The 20,266-nt window shown below is 44.5% G+C and overlaps 1 protein-coding gene across 2 annotated transcripts in view; it reads right to left on the minus strand.

Annotated features, from left to right (window-relative positions):
• HCN4 (hyperpolarization activated cyclic nucleotide gated potassium channel 4) overlaps positions 1-20,266 on the minus strand; it is a 166,272-nt gene that overhangs the window by 128,206 nt on the left and 17,800 nt on the right. Inside the window, exon 1 of one of the 2 annotated variants that reach the window (XM_019533293.1) lies at positions 20,000-20,202. The exons of the other annotated variant lie outside the window; for it this stretch is intronic. Within the exon in view, the coding sequence (XP_019388838.1) occupies positions 20,000-20,145 (146 nt within the window). The 5' untranslated portion in view covers positions 20,146-20,202. Of the gene's footprint in view, positions 1-19,999; positions 20,203-20,266 lie in introns of those variants that run through there. 2 annotated transcript variants of the gene reach the window in all.

Below are 20,266 nucleotides of genomic sequence, written 5' to 3' on the forward strand. Positions count from 1 at the left end.
TGGCCACAAGCTGAGGGAGGACAGGTTTAGGTTCGATATTAGGAAGAACTACTTCACTGTAAGGGTGGCCAGAGCCTGGAATAGGCTTCCCAGAGGGGTGGTGCTCTCACCTTCCCTGGAGATCTTCAAGAGGAGACTGTATAGGCACCTGGCTGGGGTCTTATGACCCCTGCCACCCCCAGTGCTCCTTCCTGCCCATGGTGGGGGGGGTCAGACTAGATGATCTGTCTAGGGCCCTTCCCACTCAGTGATTCTCTGATTCTATGAATTGTTGCAAAATACTGCACCTCACTGCAATACTACTGCAATGTCCTATAGGCTATAATAGTGCTCTATCACAGGCATCCAGTGATGCCTACAGTGATTGGTGCCATTACAAGATCCTGCCTAGGTATCTCTTTCTTGTACAAGTTAAATTTTGAATGTCTGATGTTGCTCTATTTAAATCAACGAGAGTGTTACCATTGCACCCTGGGGAGCAAGAATGAGCCTTAAATCATTCCTTTGATTAATTGTTCTTGGAAATGTAGAATTCATTAAGCATTCAGCTCAGCAATTAGAAATAAATATATTTTTAGAATGATTAACGTGCCAGAAGCAAGCTGGCTCAGAAATACATTTGGCCTGATGCATCCCATTTTTCCCATACACACTAGGAGGCTTTATGTTCCCAGTGCAAACCAAAAGGACATCATCACAAGGGAGGCAATATCTTTTGGTAGTCAAGGCATTACTCTAGGACTCAGGAGGCCTGGATTTAGTTCTTGGCTTTGCCACAGACTTCATGTGTGACCTTTGAGAATACTTCTCTAAGTCACAGAAGGAGGTACATCCATGAACACTTGGGGGATGCTTAGATAAACTACCGATAAAGGCCAAGTGACTAGAGCAGTGGCTCTCAATTGTAGTGTTGTGGCACCCCAGGGTGCCATAAGACCTTTCAGAGGTGCTGTGACATGAGTGTCACCGTGGCTGAGATAAAAAGTTGTGTGCCTCCTGCAGAGGCAGACTGAGAACCAGCTGCAGCTGAAGCCTGAACTCTTCCTGCAGTCCTTCCCAGTCTGACCTCAATGGCTCCTCCTGGAAACAGGCAGGCAGGACAGGTGGGATTGACCCACACCCCTCTGTTTTTGGGAGGAGTGTGCAGTATGGAGCAGGAAGTGCTGTAGCAAGAATGTGCAATCTGGCCATCTCAAAGTGTCAAACTGGGCTACAGCATCCATTTGCACTACCTGGGCAGAGAAGCTGGATGCAGGGACTCCTGACACAGGTAAAACCACCCTCCTTTCCATCCCCCCCCCACAGCCCACCCTAGGAGCACAGAGGAATTTTGCCTAGGGTACAAAACTTATTAGTCATCCCTCTACTTCTGCCTGCTTTAGGTTTATCAGAAAACCCCAATGCAGAGAGGAGCATGGTGCAGGACCTGGTTTGAGAACCACTGAGTCAAGCAGAAGCAGCACAGCAACAGTTCTCAACCAGGGGTGCTACCAAATTCAAAGTAGCTGTGGACAGTGTCCTGACTCTAAAAAAGCTGAGAGCCACTCGACTCATTCACACAGCAGAGTCAGAGTCTTCCTTTCCACAAGCTGTTTGGATACTATTATGAGGACAAGCAGCTAGAGTTGTTTCTATGCATCCATTGCCAAGGCCAAGATCTTGAGAAGCAACTAGGACTTACGTTCCCAACTTGAGACCTGTTACAAGGTCCTGATGTTCAGAAAGAGCCAGGCATCTTCCATCTGAGGATTGAGCCCCTTTTTAAAGACGTCTCAGGTTAGGTTCCCAAAATTCCCAATCCCTTTTCAAAAACCTTGGCTTACCCAATTATCAGGACTGAAGGATATTCCTAAGTAGGATGAGCTAAAAAAACATAAATGTGTGCCAATTGTTTGGGTGCCTTCTTACCAGAATGTGATTGATATTATATCAAGGGCAATCTCCTTAAAGCTTTTCTGACATGCATGCAGTAGGCTTATTTCACCATCAATTATCAGTAACTGAAACACAAAAGTATTTATATTCATGAACTGAACAGCCATGAAATGGAGAAAGGAACTGATGTTTAGGTATTGATATCTGAGTCTTTTCTCTCCCCTTTGCCACTTTTTTAAGGTTCATGTCCCAGTGGGGAAATCACTGATACATGTTATATAAACAGGCATTTTAAATTTACCTGATCCTGTTATGAATTAATCACTCTCCGAGCTGCACATTCACCCACACAGCACCCGATTGTACTCGGTGATATGCAAAGTATTTGGAAAACAAAAGAAAGTGGAAAGATTGTGACTCGGACCCTGCCCACACTGGGATGCATGTGGGTGGGGGCTGCAGGCTGGCACTATCCCCAGTGTTCCTGTGTATGAGGGAGGCACAATGCCTCTAGGACTATGGACTGGAGGTGCCCATTACACCTCTTAACCAGGGCAACAAGCCCCCTCCAGTCTGTTAGCCCTGCTCGGCACAGGGGTTCACAATATCCCCTCTCCTTTCTGTTACTCAGTCTTTAAGGATCAGGACTGTGCCCAATTGATGCACAAGGGATGGTACTTAGCACATGATAAGGACATGTACAATTGAGCCAGTTGTGTTTAATGCCCCAGATCAGAAACAAGAGAAGCCAAACCATGTGTGCAATCTTGAAAGTTACCCCCACAAAAAGACTTCCCCACACTTTAAAAATACAAATGCTTTTATATTCTAAAAGGAAAATATCAGAAAAATCTCTCTCTCCCTTTCTTTTCACAGCCTAAAGGTAAGTCCGTGCCCTGCCCTGATTTAAGTAACTGAGATGGTAGTGAAAGCTCCCTGAATTCCTGACTTCTCAGGGAAGCAAAGCAGGAGCTGGATTCTCAAATGCTTCACTGCCTGAAATGTGGCCTGGTATTTATGGGTTTTAATTCTGCACACACAGGGCCCAACCCTAAGTCCACGTCAGTAAGTAGGAGCTTTGCCTTTTATTTCAGCAGGAGCAAGAACACAGCCTTATACATGGGTAATCAGGTAGGAACTTACATACTTAAGAAAACACTTCACTTAAGCTCGACTAGAGATTTCTGTGATTTTGCCTTTAGTTCTTAACTAATGCAATCTTTGCACATAAGAAAGCTCCTGGGTGAAGTAGGAGTGAGTTCTTCTCTCTTTTTTCACTATAACTTGTCCACTCCTCAAATCATTTTAATACAACCCAGCCTAAATGACTTGCACTTAGTAGAACACAGAAAGGCTGTGAAATGACTGTGATGGGTGGTTTACTGACTATGGCATTAGATTGGCTCCTGGAAAACACAGGCTCAATTCTTTGTTCTGCCACAGATTTCCTGTGGGAGCTGGATCTAGATCCCATATAGAAATATAGGACTGGAAGAGACTTCTTGGGCCACCAGTTCCAGTCCCCTCTTCACAGGCAACCACTTACAAGGATTCCTAAAAAAATTACTGCTTCAAATCCCCCCACCCAACTACAAACTAGGAGCATCCTACAACAGTTAAGAGCAGGAGAGACAAATGATCTACAATGCCGTGGCACTATAATGAGAGAGAGTAACAGGTATTTTTATGTCTTTATATATATGTGAGGGTTCATAGCTTCCTTTAAAATAAGATTCATAGTCACAATTAAGTGACTATGAATGCTCAGAGGATCATTAGAAGAGGAACATGCCCCATATTATAGAGGACAGCCAGAAAAACCCACAATCTTTTCCAATTTGATCTAGAGGAAAAAAGTCTTTCTTGACCCCAAATTTGGTGATCAGCATAACCCTGAGCAGAAGAATAAGACTCTCTCACCAAGAGCCGATGAGTTTTCAAAGAACCAGCAGGAGCATCAGCATGTCTCAGTCAAAAGACCCCAACCTCAGCTATAGCCAATGTCCATAACACTTCTGAGGATGGCGGCTCCCTCCCTCCTCTCCCTGCCCCTGCCCCCACCCAAAGCTAGCAGCATTCAGTAGCCCCTACCGACAACAAGCAAATATCCTGAAGCATGGGACTGCCAGGTACCTACATGACAATGGGAGTTAATTGCCAAAACACTTCTGAGGATCCAGGACTTCACCTCTCCATATCTCAGTCCCTTAGCAGTCAACTGGGGAAAGTAGCCCTGCTTTATCTCATGGGGGTGCTGGAAGGAGGAACACTTGAGGGAGTGTTGGATGTTGATATTGTGTAAACATGGAGATCATACAAATACTCAGGATCGATGGTGGTTTAAGCGAGGAGAACATTAAAGTTACATCAATGTAAAACTGGCAGAAGAGAGATGAGCATTAGGGATACAGGTCTCTCACAGTTTGGTACACAAACTAAATCCCAACTCTGAATGGTTCAGTCTACACTAGACTCTTCCCATGTGTCCCCCCAAAAGAGGAGAATCTTCACTAGATGCCTAGAAAAGCACTGGTGGGATTAGCTCTTCTTACACCTAGGCCCAATAGCCTTCTCAACCTGTCGTTCAGCTCATGAGTCGAGGATCGCTTCCTCCACAGACACCACAGATCCAGAAATAAACTTATCCTGGCCCAAGAGGACAAATTATCTGTCCAAAAGACTACTATCAAAATGGCACAGGTCACTAAATCCTATAAACTTCTCTGGAATCTTTAGGTTATAAAGGTCTGCCTGGGTCCAAAACTGAACATGATCTTGTATCTGTTGAGGTGGTATGACATTTGCAGAAATCAGGCAGCATATTAACTATGACAGAGGTAGCTGCCTTAAAGACTTAAACTAGAGAGACAGGCCACAGATAGACGTGTAGTGAGATTGCTTCCTGGTGCAATGCTACTACCTTCAGTGGAATCGTGCCAAAAAATCAGACTCCCCAAGTCTATTCAGTAAAAATAACCTGAAAGAGATGATGCCTTCCTTTTATATGTCTACAAAGATCCCAGTGTAGTGTATAAACTAGGGGCATAGGAATCATTTCAGGCAGCATTGTTTGGAAACAGACTCTGGAGTGAAATGCAGCAGCTGTTAAACAGCATACAGGAGGCTATGCAATACTTTATAGAAGGATGTGAATAAAACTACTGCATGCCATTGAAGCTGGATGTGCTTGCTCATGTTGGAATTTGGTTAGGGTAGCGGACCTATTTCCTCTTTGAACTGAACTTCTGAATGGTCCAGAATGGCCTGTATCTGTTTTTCAAATATGGATAAAAAGTGTAAATCCAAAGAATTTGATGAAAGCCTCCTCCCCCCCCCCCTTTTTTTTTTTTCAATCAACAGTTCAGGAGAAAATACTTTTCTTTAAAAAAAAAAAAAAAGCTGCTAAAGAATCCTTTCTCCCTCCCTCCTGTTCCATAGCTCAGGGAGAAGAATTCAATATTTGAAATTCAAGCCATTTGGACTGGACTGAAGTAGACAATGTGCTTTGCTTCTTTACCTCTCCCCTCATTCTTCATCCCCATCCTGAATTGCATCATACCCCTTAGCTCATATTAGAAAGATGATTCTGTCATAATGACAAGTTTTCACAAACCTCAAATCCTTCTTTCCATGCCCATATCAGTCAGTAAATGTATTTGTTAGGATATTAATGGGGAGCAAATGCATAAAGACTGTCTGGGAACTCAGCTGAGGAAAATCTGAATGAATAGTTACGACTTATTTTATACTTCTCACCAGCTTCCCTTTTCATGCATCATCTGAGAGATGGAGATAGATGAGTTGCTGGCCTGGTATTGCTGAGAGAGGATTCTTGAGATGATTATGCTGGAGAAACAGTTTAAGATCAGCTCATCCTGGGGAAAATAATATCCCTGTAAAGACTTCCAAAGGCAATGCTTGCACGGGTTACCTCCCAGAGGCCTTAACTCACAGATGACATTTTCCCCCCATTTCACATCCATGCGTAGGTAGGATTCATCTCCTCTATTCCTCAATGAGAAAGAAGTCTTATCCCAGTGTTGGGCATCTGTACTACTGCTGGCCCACTCCCCACTGATGTACACATGCCTGAATCTGTGGTGTTTCTCTTGTAGATGGGAGGATGGGTTTTGGAGATGCTTCACCATCATCTCTAACCTACACCCTCACTGAGGGAAAAAGCAGGCACTGGCTAGACATTTGAGAAGTGAAAGTGGTGGGGACTGAAGCTGAGAACCATCCTCTTGTGGTATCAGGAAAAGTGTTGTCCCTTGTGCAGGTGCTGGACATGTTCAGCTCTGCTTTGCATTTCTCACACATCCACATCACTCATGAGGTGGTGTATTATTATTAGATGCATCCCCGATGTTATGTATTAATTTCCAAGGCAGACTCATTCACACACACATAACACATCCACCCACAGGCAGGAATGCTTAGACAGACACAAAACCATACAGCAGCCAATTATGTGGGGTGGGAACAGCTTGCATTAGCTCATGATGAAGCTTAGCTGTATTTCTACCAAATTACAGAAGCTGGGATCTGCACATAGGTCTCCTGACTATCTGCATTTCTCAGAGCAAGGCTGATGATGTCAAAGCTCATCTTGCCCTATCTGCAGTGCAGATTCTGCTGTGTGTAGATCTGTTGGTGAAAAGTTTTCCAGAATCCCTGTTGAAATACCCATGACATACGTACACTTATTAGTGCCATTGCAGATTGCTTGCATGCTATATCAGGTGATATATCTATATGTATGGTATATAGAAGCAGGTTAACCTTCCCCTTTTGGAAGACTACACTTTGGCTCCAGTTCCCAGTCAACATAGTGGGTAGCTACCAGAAGCTTGGGAAGCTACTAGAAGCCTTACCTTGCAAATAACGGGAGAGAGTCACCTCATTCATATAGCAAGTCAGAAGTAGGCTGGCAAAGAGTAGCCTTATGGGTACCAAGAACTGGTGGGGGCACCTGATCGTAGTGGGAGGAACATAGTATGGAGCTCTCCGTATCCGGCTACATCTTTTCAAATGCATAGTCAGTGTTCAAGCAATTACCATTCCCAGATGTGGATTTTGATTTAAGCATGCGTCTTTGACATGGGCTGCCTCATTTCAGCTTCCAAGCAAAGAACAAGCCCCTCCGTTCTGTTCAAATCTGTGTTCATGGGATATCACCTTAATCAGGACTGGCGTTACCTGAAATACATTTACGTTTGTGCTGAAAGCCCAAGGTCACAACAGATAATTCAAAAGGCTGCTCCACAAAAACACTGTCCTAGATGACGTTTTCCAAATCCATCACATCAGAAAAAGGTCAAAGGTCCCATAACTCTCATGCTGGACTATGCCCTATCAAAGGCATATTTCCTGCAACAAAAGAAATCACCCCCCAAAGAAAAGGGTGCTGTGTGTTGTAGAGTGAGCAGCACCACGATAGAGGCATAGAATTTGTTTTCATTTCATTGCTGGAAGCATTCCCAAAACCCATAGCAAGGTGCTGAAAAGAATCACAAAAGACAGAATCCATCTCATCTCTCCTTGCCAATGCAGGCTTGTCCTCTATTGTGCATTTACTAATGGTTTGTCCAATCTGTTTTGAAATGTGCCAAGCAATACACAGTCACGTAAGGGATTCTATGGGTGCCGATCAAATTTGTCTCCTCCTTCATAAAAAAATGAAGGAATTGGTTTTCTATAAATCAGGCAGCAGCCTAGAGCTTCATTCAGCGCTGTGCCATTCACGACTGCGTGGGTGTGTCCCAGGCCTGTAGGACACAGAAGAGTATCAGTTCTTCTAAGATTGCCCCGTAAATGCTTGGACTTCCTGGAGACTTGCCTGTACCTGCTGTATTTATTCACTACATGTGGTAAGCAATATTTGGCACTCCCCTAGCACCATCCACCTGAGGACGTGAAAGAGACTTGCAAAATTAAAAGAATGAAACAATGAAGCCTCACAACTCTGCCGGAGTTTGATCAGTATCTTTTAACAGATGGGTAAACCAAGGCACAGAGGATAACTTGACAAGAAGAGAAGCCAGACCTCCTGCCTCCCAACTTTATACTTTAACCACAGCTTACAGGGTGTTTTCCCTCATTTTCACAGAGCCTCTCAGTAATACTGGGAAAATATATATTAACATTGATAACATAAATGAGAATAGAGTATGGTCCACTAGCAATACTGATCCTCCCTCTTCCACACTGGAGATGGACAGACCAACAGTAACGCAGTGGAATAGCCTGCCTAGGGAAGGTGTGGGCTCTCCATCACTGGAGGTGTTTAAGAGGTTGGACAGCCACTGGATGGTGGTGATCTAGGCGTAGCTATGCCTATGTTCTACTATGGGTATTTCCCACACTTCTGGGCTTTCCTGGTTGTGCCCCCCTCACACATTATGTGTGTCAGGGTGTTTTTAAGCCTCCTTCACAGGCATTGAGAAAGGCTTGGGATTTTAACTGGGGTATGCCAATGCTCCTGCTGGGACTTAAAGCCAGAGTTTCCTGGCTAGAGTGTCTTGCCCCTTCACTCAGGGTCCGATTGATCACCATATTTGGGGTCGGGAAGAAGTTTCACCCCATGGTCAGATTAGTATGAACAGGGAGGGGGCAGGGGGCTGCCTTCCTCTGTAGCAGAGGGCATGATCCTCTACCTGGGATCTTTTAAGTGTATATTAGCAACCTGTTAACAACCATATTAAAAACCATGGCAGCACTGGCTGCCATGGTCCCCCTGCTTTACCTGTGGCAGGTATTGATGTTATGCTTTGTGTTGTATCAGGGTTCACAGTTTTACCAAGAGGTTAGATTATGGACTTGTATAGGATGGTTTGGGTAGGGCTGATCTTGTCTCAGGCAGGGGGTTGGACTAGGTGACCTCTGGAGATCCCTTCCACCCCTATGCCTCTATGATTCTATGACTGACAGTAGTTTCAACCATTCAAGTCAATGGAGTTACAAAAATGGTGGAAACAAAAGGTTGGGGCAGGGGGGGCATCAGGACATGGGAAGCAGTGTTTAGTGCAAGTGTGTGTTACTCTACAGTAACAGGCTGCACGGAGCCAGCTATCATGATAGTCTGTTATCATTCTGGCTGTTGGAGAGCTTGTCCAAACCCTGACACTGCCAGGCGAAGCGTCACCCCTATGCTGCTTCTCTGTGTCTAATGCAACATCTGCTCCTTCTCAGAGACCCAGGGCCTCTCCTATCTGTCACTGAGTTTTCTCATCCCGCACTCCTGGGGCCCTGCATCTTGCTTTCCATCGACTTGCTAACACAGGCAGAGGTGATGGAATTCCCAGAACGAGCCAGCGGGCAGACAAAGGCTCTGCTGCCTCCTCGTACTCCGCTCCTTCGCGGACGAGACACTGTACTGGGCAACGGCGAGACAAATACTGAGAGGGGTTACCACCTTGCCCTGAAACCACATGTGACGTGACAGGGGAAAGGAAGAGACTTACTAATGTGGAGTCTCTGTGTCTTCAGAATGCAGCTGTTATCTCTCGCCAAGCTCTGATAACTTTGCAAGAGATTTCTCTTCTCCTCCCCTTCCCACAGCTGATCTATCAGCACTTTGCCAGGTTTTCCATTCCCTAAGCATGCAGAGGACCTTAATGTATGTCAGATTAGATCCATGTTAAGCAGTTTTGACCAAGTCAGAAGGCTACAAGGTCCCATCAAGCCTGTAGGCAAGGAAGGCGGTTTACTCATTGTGCAACAACTGACTTTACTGCGGGGGTGGGATATCTGCACAGAGCTGTGAGAAAGAAGAATTATAGTTCCTACACTTTTTACTGCCCAGGGTCATCTGGCAACCTGCAGAACCTTTACTGCCTCTAAGCTCCTTAACATTACTTCCACAGATGCAGGCAACCTGTCCCTCCAAAGAGGCATAGATTTAAATCCATAATTAGCACATTTGGAAGAGTTGCCACAAATGAGATTAAGCTGCATGCACCACTGGGGAAAGTGGCTGTGACTCTCATGTCCAACTGATGGGCCCTCAACAGACCTTGGACTATTCCTCTTTAGATCCTTGTCTGCTTCTCTCTTATTAGCACAGCCCTCCATTGCCACATATGGTGCCTTTAACAGGAGTAAAATCAGTCAGTTACTATAGCTTGGTGCTAATGCTAGACACAGGATGGCCATATTTGTTGTCAGCCACTGAGAATATACTGCATTTGTAAAGGGACTTCCAAGGCAGTGAAGCATTAAACTAGGGTAAGGGTCAGAAAAGGGCATCTAAAACAGCACCTTGTTAACACACCACACACCTGCTCCCTCCCTCAATGTTTTCCCGAGTCCTAGCTGCTTTATCTGCTGACAAAAACATGTTTTTAGTGCTGTCAGCACTGCAGAGCTCATACAGCTGCACAGAGCAAAGCTGCATTTTAGTTTGCCTGATGCATAACCAATAAAACTGGCCACTGAAGGTAGGAGCAAGATATTCCTTACTGGCCAGCACATATGAGGCAGAAAGACAGCAGCCGCTTTGATTCAGAGGCACTTAGAAGAGGCTAGCTAGGAAAATCTTATCCTGACTTGCAAATTGAATCCACTCCATAGAGAAGCCACTGAATGAGACATGTTCAGATATCACAGTGAGGAGTACAGTGTAGATGCCTAGAGAGGGGAAGAAAGCAGTTAATGTAAAACATCCCCTAACATAATCTGACACAGAATCAACTCTGACCATTCTCACGGGATAGCCTTCCTATCACCCAGTGTCATTCAGCCCTGGGGATCTTGGCAAAGGGATGAAGCTCAAGCATATGTGGAGAAACTAAATAATTAACAATGTTACAAAGCAGGAAAGAGATTTAGGGGCAAAATTTTCACAAGCACAAAAGCCAGTAAGACACAGAAAATCAGAATTGGGCACTTAAGTCCCCTTTCCACTTCATACACTAGAAAGTCTTCGTCTTGGCTCGTGTTCAGTAAAAGCTGAACCCTTCCTACCATACTGTCACTCCAGAGAACAGACTTAAGATGGGTGATTGATTAAGAAGGATCACTGAAGAAGGGAGATTGTGCCCGAAAGCTTGCCAAGAACTTTTTTCCAACTACTCAGTTGGTCTAGTAAAAGATATCACATCTACTCACAGAACCTTTCCTGCCTACGTCCTTAGACCAACATGGCTATGACCAGAAACCCAGCAGGGAACAGACTGGAACTTGCTTGCATTCCTTACCAGGTGCATCAGTTCTGTATTTAACTCTATGAAGAAAATCTCAAATTTCAAACTGCCACATCCTCATGAACTAGCCTTTTGCTTAGGCTCTCGTTAGTGGAGGTATCAGTGGGAAAAGATGAGGATAAAAATGGTTTCTTTGATGTTCTCAGAGACAGAAAAGGATCTGGCACCTTTATTTGTGAGTGACAATCATCTGCAGGTAATTGATTTAACTGCTTGTTAGAGTGCCAATTAGAGCCAACAATAACTTGATTGACCTATGACTGCCTTGGCACTAACACTACTTTAAAAACAGGAGAAAGACAGAAATACATGCTTTAAGAAAGATAAGAGATCCAAGAGAAGGGTTTCAAGACCCTTTTGAGGAACTCACCAACTTGCTAACGAGTTATTCAAAACACATAGGAAATAAATTTCAGTGGTTTCAAGCTCAAATGACAACATGTTACCTCCACCTCTTTTATCTGTCTACTAAACATATTCTGATGTGATAGTGCGAGCTTTAGTGCAACAAATGTATTCAACAAAAACCATTAGCAGTGCTATCTAATTATAATAATAACACTTTATCAGAGACCCATGTCCTTACACGTTTATCAGAACACTGGAAGCATCTATGTGGATACTTTCCTGCATGCTTATCACTGAACAGTTTTATAAAACATACTGTACTGCACAAAAAGAGAACCCACTTAGCCACTGAGGCCTGGTAAGATGGAGCTTTTGCCTCTAGAACAGCAGTTCCCAAACTCTGACAGATTGCACACCACCATTTTAAAATGATACAACCTTAAGTACCATCACAATTTTTTCAGTTCAACCTTAAATACCACCAGCAACGTTTTGTCATATAAAGTAATTATAATAAATCTGTTAACTTGCATCACTAACAGGGTGTCTGTGTACCACTGGTGGCACCTGTACCACACATTTGGGAACTGCTGCTCTAGACTCATGCATGATTTGGAAAGCTCATTTCAAGGGAAAGGAATTATTTGGGTCCAACTCTCAGGAAGTGGAAGTATATGACTAATAAGCTGGCTTCATAAAGAGAACTCCATTGCTAGACTGGAGACAGCAGGACCGCAACTGGTTGGGCAAAAAGACTGGTAGCTGGGCAGCAGAGTCAGGGGGTGGGAGTAGGAAAGCTAAGACTGTATGAGGAGCTAGTCAGGAGACTGGGACTAGCTTGGGAAGGAGACTGGGACTGCAAATTAGTAATAGAGGAGGTGGTGAAGGGTGTGCACAGTGGACAACGGGCAAGAATTTTATCTGGCTGAACAGAGAGAGCAAAACAAGGAGCAGGAAGTGAGAAGACTGCTAATGCCATCGAGTAGATAAGGAACACTATGGAGATGGAAACTAAGGTCCAGTGGGCATGAGGAATAAGGGCAGGGGGGAAGGCAGAGCTGCAAACCAAGGTAAGAAAAAGAGCCAAGATTGGGGAACTTGGACTGGTTGGGCAAGGAGACTCGGATGAGAAACTTGAAGACAGATAATGGACTGGTTAGATGAGGAGAGAAGAACAAGAAAGATGGGAAATGAGCAGAGACAGCTTGAAGGGGTTGAGGCAGAAGTCATCATTCTTAGGAGCTGGAAACAGGCAGACGAATCTGTGCCTAACACAGCACATGCCCCTCCAGAGCCTAGATGGGATCATAAGATTCCTGAGTTCTCCCATTCCTCTGCTGTCAGCAAGTATCTGAAACCCAATGAATAAATGAACATCTCATCTTCTTCTAGCATTGGTCCACACTGAGGATGATGACCTACAACAGCTACTGTCTACTTCATTAGCTCAAGTGGCAAAGGGTCTGCTTCCAAACCTGCTAATGAACCATGTGGGTGTAAATATGAAGCTACAAGATTAAATTGCTAGGCTTCTTTTTCCATTTGCTTTTTAAAAAACCATCAGCTATTGCACACAAAACTGCTACATTAAAAGAACATTAGTGTGATTACAGAGTCAAGCATTGAGATTAGGAAGAAAAATCAGGGTTCATTTTGCTTGTGCACGTGCAGCCTATTTTTCCCCATTAAATTTCTGCCCCATTCAGTGTGCAGGAGGGAGTTGTGAGGCTGAAGCCAGGCTTGCAGAGTAGAAGACTGTTGTCAACAGGATTCCTGGTCTTATGTTTTGTAAAATTGGGAAAGCTTGTAGTTAAAGAGGCAGGGGTTGGTTGCAGGTAGAGAAGTGATGGTCCCATAGTTCAGACAGCTGAATGCCAGCCTGGGGAACTGGATTTTATCCCCTTGCCAAAGAGTTCCTGTGCGATGCTGGGAAGTCACCAACTGGTCACTAGTTGGGTGTGTTCCATATTTTTGGAGATTCCCAACTGGAGAATTTGAGGTCTGAGTTACAGAAATGCTGAGCTATGCTTTGAACATCACAAATGCTACAGAATGCTGAACAGTCCGAAAAAAGTCAGTTTCTGGGCATCTCAAGCTAGACATCCAAAATTACTGGCTACTTTTAATCTCCATCCCTGTGCCTCACCTTCCCATTTGCAGTTGAGGATATTGCCTTCCCACTCATATCACAAGCATGTTTTGAAAATAAATTGATGTTTGTGTAGCACTCAGATGCTCTAGTGATGAGTACCATAGAGAAGCAAATTAATCATTTTGTTTTCAGAGCAGAACTTGATGAGGGTACAATAAATAAGGCAATGGGTCCACATTGAACAGGAAAGTAGAAACAGGAAAGTAGAAATATTGAAAATCAAAATAGCATCAAACACCTTGTGACCTGAATGAGACTGGGGTCTGCTAAAAAACAGATAGCATGTGATCGGGTAATTAAGGTTTCACAGGCAACCTTAATTCTGGCATGTTCTAATTTTAGAGTGCTTGATTTAGCAACCTCAAAAAACATTGCAATATCAGTAATAGCAATGGCCCCAAACTTTGCCACGTCATTATGGTAATAAGCTGCAGCATTTTATTTAAAGAGCCATTACTTTCTTTAAATATAGCATGTCATAGTACCTGAATGTTGCTCATACATGAATGACTTCATCACCACAACAGCCCAGTGTAAGGCCAGGGACAATCTATTTCCATTTTACAGGTAAAAACTAAGGCACAAATTAAATGAAACATATTGTCCAGTATTACACAGGGGATCTGTGGGATATAGTCAGAAATTGAATCCATATTCCCTGAACACTACACCAGTTAACAACACAACCATATTTGGTTTTTGTTGCAGCCTGATCCAAAGTCCACTGAATTCATTGCAGTCCATCCATGTATCTCAACCAGACCCCGATCCAATCCTACTGATTACTCCAGTACTACTTAGGTAAAACTTCCACGGAAACCATGGGAAACTTTACTTGGGTAAAGAGAGCAGGATCTGATAGCATTATCCTAAGCTGGGGGTAATCCATCCCTGCCCCGTGGGCCAGATCTGGCCAGTGGAGCTGCATCATCCAGCTTGCAGAGTCCCACAGCAGGCCAGAAATTGGACAGTAGAGTGCAGGGCAGTGTTAATTGCTATTCCATTACCGTCAAATTTCTGGATCTGCAAGGAGCCCTGCAAGTCAGATAACGTGTCCCTGCAGACTAGATCATGCCAGTGCCTGGTCAGATCCAAGCATCCAGGGTGGTCTGGCATCTTGGGCCAGACTCACAGATTGATCATGCGAGCTGACCCTAGCGTGGGATCCAACCTGAGGACTCACCCTGCATCACTCATCTGGCCAACAGAACCAGAAGGCGAGGTGCTGCTGCCCTACATGGTTTCAAGGCATTCACAACCAGTCTGAAGAGAGACAAGTATTTGAACTACCTACTTTTTCACCTGTATCCATGACTGGTGAGTAGCTGCTCTATCTAATGGAAAGCAGAGATTCTTACACTGAAGTCCTTTTTACCATCTCCCTTCACTTTAATACAGAAGTCGCACTGTTGCCAGAACTTAGGTATGCATTCCACTATGCACTAGAACAACATGCAGCTTTCATTTTGCTTTATTAGGAGTAGTAAACAAGGCACAAGATCAGACTAGAGTGGGTGGTCTCTGGATGTAGGCAGGCATGAAACAATGAAGAGAGGTTGTACACAGAGCCATTTTACAGCAGCAAGTAGAGTGGCTTTACTGATTCAGAACCGGGACGGCAACACCTGCCCTGATGAAGTGACAAGTCACTGAGGGCAGTTGTACATTTCAAAAATGATTTGTCTCATCCTTAACAAAACAATTATATGATTAGCCAATTTCTGCCCAGGCCCACAGGAACTCCATGGAGCCCTTCAGGAATCAAAGAGTTCTGCCTAGACACAACTGGAGGGCTTCTGTTTCAACCCTGCCCCACCACAAATGCTAGCAGGTGTAGTAGTTACTGTGTGAGAAGTACCATGGTAGGAAACCCTACTACTTGGAGGATCTGACCAACATTTAGGAAATAACAGTATATTATTTCTTCGGGACTCTCAGAACGGGGCCTGCAATTCTGTTTAGAGCATCTCCATTGGGTGTTATGAAAATGGTCCCGACGTCTCAAACAGCAATGTGCAAAAGGCGGCAGGAGTGATTGGAACAAAGATTCTATTTGCATATGAATACTGCAAATAATGAAAAGTTAAAAAGCCAAAGGGGGAAAAAAAATCCCATGATCTGAAAGTGGAATGGTTTCTGAATAGAATAGTTTTTCATTGTTTTCCACAAGGCCTCCGCTTCTCTTTCAGGTAGAAAAATAATAGCATAGGTTACTGGGCAGTGCATAAATATTCAGTTCCATTTGCATCCACAATTTGTACTATTTTTGTCTTTTAGGTATTGCAGCGATTCTCAGTCCATTCTAAAAAAGCAGTAAACTCCATCTACTTTGCAAGCTGTTCCTGGCTGCAGAGGAAGCAGATACCACCAATATCCTTCACTGTACCACAAACTAAATAGATCATTGATTGTTTGTCTGTTATTTTTTATGATTAAACCAACTGTACCGGATCAATGCTTCTTCCAAAGTTATAACTTACGATTCTATTTGCCCACGGAAAAACCTATCGAAGTCTCACATAAATTGTGATCTAGGAAATGCACCTTTGACTCTGCACTGATAGGCAATTAATCACAGATGCAAATCAACTCTAGTAACTAATTCATGGATATGCACCTAAGTGTACTAACCAACAAGCAATTTTATTAGAAATTTCTAAGACACTTCTTAACTGCTTCTAGACCTAGTCCACTGCATTAGTCACCAGCATTCAGGGCACTGGGGTTGGCTTTTATAAAGGTCACTCCGTTTCTTTTGCCTGCACAATGGACTAGAGGCAGTGATCAACAGCACATTAATCTGTATTAACTCAATTTACTCCTGGAGGGGTCAGAAATTTGTCACTGAATTAACCCTATTAGATGTAAAACAGATACTTTAATGACAGCCCATGATGAAAGCCACTGTCATGTACTAAAACAGGAAAACCCTCACACCAGTGTGAATCAGTTACTTCAGTGCAAGTCACAGCAGAATCAGGCCACTGTAAATAAAGCTTAAAATATCCAGTCCACAAGTTCATGCTGCCAGCAAAGCACAAAGCAACAGTCATGAATTTCCAGCTCTCCCCCAAAATGTTTACAGGTGCAGGAACTACTCTCAGTGATAAAGCTGGTTTCCCCAGAGACACAGGAAACAAGAGGTAGGAGCTAATTCTCTATTTCCCCGGACCTTGCATTGGCTTTTAGACCAGCACACACATGCACAACGCAGGGGAGAACTGCACTGATGACGAGGCAAGGTGCAAAGCAACAGAGAATCTAGGCTCTTATGCTGTCCTAATACCACAAAACCTGCCCCTGATGCCAATCAGAACCAATTAGTGTTGCACTGCATAATTTGCAAGGGAAGAAATAAAGTCCCTTGGGTCAAGGAGAACTAGTCTTTGGAAACATTTTGACAATAACTGCCATTGGTGCAATCTGCTGCATTTCAAAGGCCAAGGAAAAAAAAAAGAAAAGCTGTTCATATGCATAGGAGGCAGAACTCAGTCACCTCCGAGAGGGAAGCTTTAGCAGTTCTCAGAGAAGGTGGGAACATGAGCCCCACCAAAACCAGGAAAAGGGTCCCATTCCTCCCTTCAGTTCCAACATTGGCCACAGGCCGTACTCTCAGCCAAGTCCTTTCAGTGGCTGTCACCTTCAAAGGGATAATGCCTCAAGTCACCTAGCAGCAGGGCAAAAGGGGGAACAGTTTGCCCACAAAAGAATCAGAAAGGACTGTATAAAAATATGTTCCAACCAGTTCAGTACATCCATTATGGAACTAGTGCTGCCTGTACGGACAGTAGGGAAGAGACAGCATACATTGTGTGCCAGGTTTCTAGCATCAGGTTAGAGAGGAAGACAAAACAGCAATGTATCAGCTCAGCTGGAACTGAACACCAAGGAAAGAGTGCCTCGCACCTGAGGATGTCAGCGGACCAGCTTCCCCTTCTCTGTACAAACGCAAGGCTACAGCAGACAAGCATTTCATTATTAATACTAACAAATCACATACATGCTTGTGACCTGCTGGGTGTTACAGACTCAGCCTGATCATTTGACTGAGGTGATTCAAACTTGCCTGTATATTCCAATCCTTTGTGCAACACTGTGAATGCCTCTCTAATGGAGCACCTCACAAATAAAAACTTACCTCATCACCCGTGCTATTTTAAGTAGAAAGTGTTGGCTACCTAGCAATTCCAGATGAAGACAACCATAGGAGCATCTCACCTTGGATAAGAGGCACATTAGCTACTATATTACCAGCATCTTTGACTGGAGTTCACCAGTTTGGCTTCATGCTAATAAAATAGCCTTCAAAAAGAGATGGGGAGAATGAATACGCCAAACATATGAAACATGATATCCCTGGTCTGTTTTAAATTTAGTCCGCTCATTGAACCAAAAAAAAACTTTAAGAAAAGCACTTTTAATACCCTTCATGTAAAAGAATAACTATCCTAAGAGGTTATAGATATTTTGCTTTAAAAAAAAAAAAAACAACCCTCTATAATACAAAGATCAAGAGCCAAAATTACGCATTTGTTGCTGTTTCTAAAAGCCAACCACTCACATTCCACAGTGATTGTGAGATATCACTTGATCTGCCACAACTGAGAGATGATTTTAAACTCTTTCTGGGCATGAACATGATTATACTTGCAAGGCATAAGTAGCGTGAGGTGACTATTGGAAAACCTTCATGCTTGGTCAGCTTAGCATTTGGGACACCTGAATGCACCGAATTTAAATGACAGTGCAGCCTTCCAAATCATATAGCCCTCCCTTACTGCTTGTTACTGCAAGAAAGTGTCAATTGATCTGATCACCCTCAGTTATGGATCTTTTAAATGTGTGAACCTTTCTTTTCTTTTCTTTTTTTTTTTTTTACATCTGCAAAATACATTTTCAGGGGCTTGGTACTGATGGACAACCAACCCCTCCCTTGTCCCCAACATCTTGTAAGTCTCTCTGATCCAATTTGATACGATTACAGAGGACTAGTGGAAGATTTCAAGAGTTTCAACAGCAGTATGTTATGTGTAAATATATATATTTGTATGGTGTGCCTCCACAATGTGTTTTTAATGTGATATATTAACCTGTTGTGATTAAAGTTGAAGCAATAAACCCTAGGCACTGATTGCACTAGGTAATTAATTATTGATTGCAGTACTTCACATACATATTGCAGAGGGAAATTCACCTGTGCAGTAGTCATCAACTAACTTAAAAATACCCCCACACAACCCTATTGTCCGTGACTGAGTGCTTTAAAGAAACTGGGCTCCACTGCTTCGGGTTAATAAATCAACTCCTAGTGAAAGGTGGCTGCTTCAATGGAGGGGAGAACACCTCTTAAAGCAAAAACAGTCCAGTTGCCCAGATCAGTCCCCCAGAGGAGTCACGCACACACACACTTCAGCATCCTCTGAAGGACTAAAGTGCCATCCCCTGTACATACACACACAGATGCATGCATGCATATACACATGCATACACTCTTCAGCATGCTCTGAAGGACTAAAGTGCCATCCCCTGTGTATACACACACACATATACATGCATGCATGCATGCGCATACACACATACTTCAGCATGCTCTGAAGGACTAAAGTGCCATCCCCTGTATATATATATACACACACACACATGCATGCACGCGCACACACACACTTCAGCATGCTCTGAAAGACTAAAGTGCCCTTCACTGCACATACAGACACTCATGCATGCACGCACACAGGCACGCTCTTCCGCATCCTCTGAAGGACTAAAGTGCCATTCCCTACATACACACATGCACATGCACACACTCCTCAGCATCCTTTGAAGGACTAAAATGCCATTCCTTGCACACACACACACAAAGACACACACACACTTCAGCATCCTCTGAAGGACTCAAGTGCCCTTCCCTGCACATACACAGTCTTGATGAGTGATGCTGCAGTTGTTGAGGAACAACTCTTGTAGGTTCAGGGAACAGCAAGGTGGATTTGTAACACAGATGCTGGAAGGACACACAATGGGGCTGGAAGCAGGGAGGTAAGGGAGTGTTTGGACAGGGATGATCCTGCCTCCGGCCCAGACGACCTCTGGAGGTCCCTTGCAGCCGTGCTCCCCTGGGATCCCGGCTGTGCAGGAGGAGTTGGGAAGCAGCAGACACCAGGCTCCGGCTGTGCCCATGCATCAGGTGGGGGGACATTTCCATATCCCCGTGACACTGAGGGCTGCCCGCACTCAGAGGACACAGGTGGGGCATCAGCGGCTTAAAGCGATGGTTCAAAGGGGCAGGGGCACGACACGCAGCTTCAGGAAGATGCCCAGAGCTGGAGCTGGCACCTGCCCTGTTCAGCACGGGCTTTGCCCTCCAGCTGCGGGGGAGCTGCCGTGGAAAGTTGCCCCGGGGCTGGGGGAGGAGGGGCCGTACCTGAAGTCGCTGTAGGGGTGGATGATCCAGAAGCCGGCTGACTTGACCCTTTCCTGCTCCCGCTCCACGGCCTTCTGGCTGCCAAACATCCTCAAGGAGAATTTGTTGACCCCCGGCTGGAGCATGGCCCCGAACTGCCTCTGCATGAAGCCGGCTTGGCCCAAGCGCTGCTCCTCGTCCGGGCTGATCTGGTCGCCGCCGCCCTCCACCTTGATGGAGGTGGAGGTGGAGGTGGAGGAGCGCGGCTGGGGCTGGGGCTGCCCCGCG

This window comes from Crocodylus porosus, unplaced genomic scaffold (genome assembly GCF_001723895.1).
Source record: "Crocodylus porosus isolate Cpor-Errol unplaced genomic scaffold, CroPor_comp1, whole genome shotgun sequence".
Taxonomy (NCBI): Eukaryota; Metazoa; Chordata; order Crocodylia; family Crocodylidae; genus Crocodylus; species Crocodylus porosus.